We start from the raw sequence: 6346 nt of genomic DNA on the forward strand, positions 1-6346 counted from the left end.
TTCCACAGATCTCAGTGATGTTGAGTGTTGGAATTGTGGGAAGAAGGGACATTACCGTGTTGATTGCAGACTTTCAAAGAAAGGAATCGAAAAAAAAAAAACTGAAGCATATGTTGTCTCAGAAGAATCAGATGATGGATTGATATGCTCTTTGGAGAGCAAGATAGAGTCATGGGTTTTAGATTCTGGCGCATCGTTTCATGGCACCTCAAGCAAAAAGATATTTAATAGCTATGAACCGGGTAACCTTAGCAGGGTGTATCTTTGTGATGATCAGCCTTGCAGCATCGTTGGCAAGGGTGAAGTGCAAATCAAGTTGAATGGATAAGCTTGGAAGTTGAAGGATGTGAGACACATCACTGACTTGAGAAAGAATCTAATTTCGGTGGAACAATTGTCAGAGGAAGGTTTTGTTACAGCCTTTAATGGAGACTCATGGAAAGTTTTCAGAGGCACTATGACCATTGCACGTGGTAAGAAATCTGGCACTCTCTACACAACTACCAGTGCTTGTGGGTCTATAGCAATTGCAGAAAACAGAGAAGATCACAACCTTTGGCACCAAAGATTGGGTCACATGAGTGAAAGGGGGCTCAAGATTATGCACTCAAAGGGGAAACTACCAGGTATACGGGCAATTGATATTGACTTCTGTGAGAGTTGCGTAATGGGGAAGCAGAAGAGGGTCAATTTCAAGAAGAGTGGCAGAGATCTCATAAAGGAGAAACTTGAGCTAATTCACACAGATGTCTGGGGGCCAGCCCTGTCTTATCCATTGGCGAAAAATCCTACTTCGTGACTTTCATTGATGACCACACGAGGAAGGTATGGATTTATTTTTTGAAGCACAAATCTAGGTATTTGATGTTTTCAAGAAGTGGAAGGCCATGGTGGAGAATGAGACAGGTTTGAAGATCAAGAGGTTAAAGTCAGACAAGGGTGGTGACAAGACATTTTTTATTTTTTATTTAAAAGTAATTAATTAAATGCTACAAACAATATACTATAGTTTCAATAAATAGTTTTTGATAATACAAAATCATAATTCTCCAACATTTTTTACAAACTCTTTAATTTATGTTTTTAATGATTATTAAATAATTTTATTAAAATTGTAAAAATGATTGAATACATATATATATAAAATTATATATGCCTCCTAACAGGGTTTAAAAAAAAAAACTTAAATCAACCTTCTCAGTATTAGGGCCTGCACCACTTCTAGGTGTGCCTCATCTGCCTTAGAGTTTGTTTTACAGAGCTCCCCACTATAGGTGTGCCTCACCGTCTCCAAATTAAAGGAAAAATGTTTCATAAACATTTAATTTTGATAAATAAAACTTAATAGATGTGTAATGAGGAGGTATTTTGCAGTGAGATTGTATGAAATCATTTTTTTTTTTATTTTTTTTTTGTCCATTCTTTGATAAATATGTATATTCTTGAAAAATGATAGAGAAAACACATAATGGGGAGGAACTAGACTGCTGCAAGTAGTTGTTGACATGCTTGGATAGTTACGGACTTGATCAACAAGTGTTTGAGGTTTCAACAAGGAATAAATTCATGTCAGTTGTCTGTATTAAGAATTCAAGGATTAAGACAATTTATGAACTTTCCTCATTCTGTTTAACATCATCTTATCCTCATAACAGGACCTTAGTTAGTTCCTCTTGATCTATATCACCCATTTGTTATCACAAACATATGGAAGGCAATTAAAGAGGAGAATTTATATACATATACATACATACATATATATATATTTGAAGGCAATTAAAGAAGAGAATATATATATATATATATATATATATATATATATATATATATATATATATGAAGGCATCTACATTACCTTTGGTGCACATTGGGTGATCTTGATAATTGCAGGCTTCTTTCGTGGTTCTTGAAATGAATTCTGTCTGATTCACATCTTCAAAATTTTTTTGGCAGAAAATAGGAGACATAGACTCATTTCACTCATTGGGGTTTGGCCCAGCCTGAGCTTGTTACAGGCTAACCCATCCCAAGCCCAGGCCCATCAGGGTTTCATTGATTTAAAACCCTATACACCCCAATATGCATAGCAACTTAGAATTTAATGTAATAATAATATATACTTAGCCCTTCATTGATTTAAAACTAAATTATTTATTAATGTATAATCAAAATCACAGTTTTAGTGAGTTAATATATACACAATATTTGTGAACCTTGACATTCTCTTTTCACATTTTATTTTTTAATTTTTAAACGGTAAATCAAATATTATTAAGAAGATTGGAAATTACAGAACAAACAAGCTTTTGGGCCTAAGAGAATAGGCCCAAGAGAGAAAACTGCCCAGGCAGCAACCAAAAAACCCTAAGGCACAAGGAGTTGACCCAGTACAAGCAATCTGTCAGCAATTGGGCCGAACACCACGAATTCTCTGCTCTGTTTCATTCACGGCTGGAACTTCCTTCCCTCCACCACATTGATGGAGATCATCAAAGACACAACAAAAATATATTTACAATGAAAATGAAAAGAATATACAAATAGTGACTCCCTGGTAAATTAAAAAATCATACATCCATCTACCTATCTATCTATCGGTAAATAACACTGTTTAGTGTTTTGTCAAAAAGACTAAAGGGTCTCACAAATATCTCACTCCCCCAATACCTCACTTCTTCTGCTCTTCTCTATTTATAGAGAAAACCTACCACTTAAACCAACAAGATACAATGTCAATATTTGTGGCTTGTCAGTCACGTACACTTTGACACTTATAAATGTGGCAGCCGAAATATATACAGTGCAAGAGAGAGAGTTCACACTTGAAATGTTTTTTTAGTATTATGTCCTAATATTTTTAGAATTTTGATTTATATATATATATATACACACACACACATATCTATAAAATTATGCTATTGCCCGTCCTGAAATTAGTAAAAATTTCACATTGACCTCTAACTTATGCATCTGAATCTGTCCCTGCAAAAGAATGTGACTGTGTGTAACATTTAATCAATTTTCTGTGACTTGTTATCACGTACACTTAACACACTTGTTGATTTTGGATCCACCAATATTGACATCTTGGGTGTTCTTGAAAACCACATTGGACAAAGAAATTATGAAATCTTTGTCCTTGAACATGATTCTGTCAATGTGTTGAGAAGAGTTATGAGTGACAAAGGCTGAAAAAAGAGAGTCATGATCAGTTACTCTTTTTGTGGTACATACGATTAGAGAGGAGGTTTATATGTTATGTAACAGAGTCATTAGTTGTTTGCTTAAATAGGATCAGGGCTTTTGCTGGGACACATTGTAGTATCCCAAATTATCAGGAATATTGCAAGCTGTAGTACTAGAATATATATATAAGGGTTAAGTGGAAAAAAACACCCTCCTTATATACAAAAAGTGCAAAAAACACTCTACTATTTTTGTGTGGGCAAATAAACCCCTATTATGTTGTTGGGTGCAAATTACCCCCTAATAAGCCATTTTGACTAATTCATTTTTTTAAAAATTTCAAAATGCCCTCCTAGTCCAGTGAACACCATTTATGACCAAGCCTTCACCTTCGCCGTCACTGTGCTAACCGGGCAATTGCCCGCCGGCATTCCAAGCCACCACTGCTTCAAGCGTCGACAATAACAAGGTATTTAACTTTTCATTTGTTAAACCCCTTTGATATTCATAATTAGGTTGCAGATGGAGCCACCATCTCGAGTCGGGATAAATTAGAATATGAAGGGTTCCTGTGAAGAGGCATGAAACCTACTGTGGGATTATTTTTCCCACCTTTTGCATTTGCAGGTCCTGCATCTCCCTGCCTGCATGATGAAGATGCTGATGGGTTGCATGCTAATTTAGGAGCTATTTTGGCATTTTCTTGGACAAAGCAACAATTAGTTGTTCTCCGCCAATCTGCCCTTACTTTTGCTGCCGCCATAACTCACCCATTCTTTACCTCATTTCACTTCATAGAAGAATTTCTCAGAGAAGGATGAATTACAGGGACGAAGGTGAAGGCTTGGTTGGAAATGGTGTTCACTAGATTAGGAGGGTATTTTGGAATTTTTTTTTAAAATGAATTAGTGAAATGACTGATTAGGGGGTATTTTGCACCAAAAAATACAACAGGGGATTATTTGCACACAAAAAAATAATAGGGTGTTTTTTGCACCTTTTGTATATAAGGAGGGTGTTTTTTGCACTTAACCTTATATATAAACACACATTTAAAGAGGCTATATAAGAGATTTGCAAAGAGGAAAAATTATATATATATATACACACACACACACACAATTATATGAAGTTAGGAGACTTTTTAGGGTCATATAGAGTCAAACTTTTAAATTTCAAATAAATGAAAATTTTAAAATTACTGAGTTGGACATGAATAAACACCAAGCATTATTTTGAAGGGTTGCGATATTCGTACTCCACTTTTCAACACCTGCACTCCCGTTTAAAATAAAATGATACATCTAACCTTAACTTTTACACCTAAATAATTTTTTTTTTCAAATTATACAACAACCCTTCCAAATATGGTTAGTCTCCCACTCTCCCTTCTCTCCAATCTTTAGTGTTTTCGGTCATTTTGACAGGATTCAAAAATAAAATGCCCATTCGGGAAAAAAGATTTTGACCCAACAAAAATTATAAATAAATTATCTTTTTTTATTGAAACTTAAGAAAGAAAAAAAAAATATTTAGTTGGAAGTGGTAGTGGCATTTTACTCACCATAGTTACTTAGTTGTTTATTCCTTTGTTTTCTTTTTAGTTCATTGCTAAGGACTAGCAATAGCTAAATTTGGGGGTGTGATGAGTGCTCAAATGTGACGCATTTTAGCACCTAAGTTAGGGTATTCTAGTCCAATCATCTATCTTATTTTCATGTCTTATATACTTATTTGTGTTATTGCCTATTTTAGGTGAATAATGTTCAAACAGGCTAACAAGAGCCATTAAGATCATTTTTGGAGCTAAGGAGCAAAGTTGGAAAGAAGCCAAGAAAAATGCATCAGGGCAACTTCGATCGATCGAAGGGGAGTCTCGATCGATCGAAGTGATTTTCAATCTATCGAAATTAAGGCGGTGCCAGCTCAGCCATTTGGATAAAGTCTGAAGATATTTTTGTGCCACGTCAGCTTCGATCGATCGAAGCTCAAGTGTTTGATCGTCGAACATCTTCGATTGATCGAAAATGCTGTTGGCATTGAGCTGTCTAATTCCCCAACGTGCCGTTTTCTACTTACCTTACATAGTTACGAATTTCGTCCAATCACAGGCTATTATTCTGACTTGGTCCTTACTCAAAGGGGTGTAATTGATTTATTGAACAATCATTGCATTAGATAGATAGTTTTTTGATTACCAATTATAGAATAGAAAATTTTCCTCTCTAAAACTAGGTTTTTAGGAACAATGTAAGGATGAAGATGATGATGCCAACCTCCAAGTCAGCCCTTGAGGGTTCCATGTCCAAAACCATGTGACGGCCTTGGTTTTTAGGCCAGCGCATCCTGAACCGAACGTAGATCCGATAACGGATTCGAAATGCGAAAGCAAAAACAGAAAACAAGACTCTAAGAAGTCAAAGTGACCTTCCATGAGATCGTGGGACTCAATGAGAACTGATGCGGGAGCAAAAGATAAAAAAATATGACAAATAAGCCCCCAGGGGCAAAATGGTAATTTTTTAAAAGTATGGACTCGGGTGCCACCGAGCGCACTGCTGGAAAGACAATGAAAATTTAATCAAGATGGACTCAAGAATCGCATGACTTGGAGTTCGGACGAAGGAGAAACGGCATGACGAAGAAAAACGAGCACTTAAGGCTAAAAAGGTAAACTGGTAATAATCTAGGAAGATCCGGGTGCAACCGAGTATACCGTTGGAAAGACAGCGAAAAATTAGTCAAGTTTAAAAAAAAGTTCACTCGATTTGGAGTTCGGACGAGGGAGAAACGAGTGTTTGAAGTTGAGACGTCGCGGTAGCTTGACGAAGGCCGGCGCCCAATGCGGCACCCAAGGGCATGCACATGCTAACAAGAAGAAAAAAAAAAAAATGAGTTTCCAGAACTGAGGCTTGAAACAGAGGTCGAAATGAGTTTTTCTGGAAAAACACGAAGAAGAAACCCCCCCTAAAATCGAGTTTTCTACCCAACAACATGGACGGAAATGAAAAAAACTCACTGCAAAATCTCCAAAATACCCTTACATCAGAACTGGACAAGAGGGCAAAAGTTGCTACAGTGACTGTCCTGATCTGAGAGTTGAAACGGGCTAGAAGATGAATTTTTCTGGAAAAACACGAAAAAGAAACCCTTTCTGAAA

At 36.2% G+C, this 6346-nt stretch overlaps 1 protein-coding gene across 1 annotated transcript; it reads left to right on the forward strand.

Moving 5' to 3' along the window:
• The first annotated feature begins 457 nt into the window (after positions 1–457).
• On the forward strand, positions 458–799 carry LOC132301252 (uncharacterized mitochondrial protein AtMg00300-like). Its single transcript, XM_059798524.1, has one exon. It carries the CDS (start codon positions 458–460, stop codon positions 797–799), a length of 342 nt encoding a protein of 113 aa, XP_059654507.1.
• The last annotated feature ends 5547 nt before the right edge of the window (positions 800–6346 follow it).

The sequence above is a fragment of the Cornus florida genome, unplaced genomic scaffold (assembly GCF_030987335.1).
Source record: "Cornus florida cultivar Cherokee Brave unplaced genomic scaffold, ASM3098733v1 CherokeeBrave_3.0.0_Hap2_Chr03, whole genome shotgun sequence".
NCBI lineage: Eukaryota > Viridiplantae > Streptophyta > Magnoliopsida > Cornales > Cornaceae > Cornus > Cornus florida.

Bases quoted from the DNA above. Each gene is read 5' to 3' on its own strand.
- LOC132301252 (XM_059798524.1), top strand. From the start codon at position 458: ATGACCATTGCACGTGGTAAGAAATCTGGCACTCTCTACACAACTACC.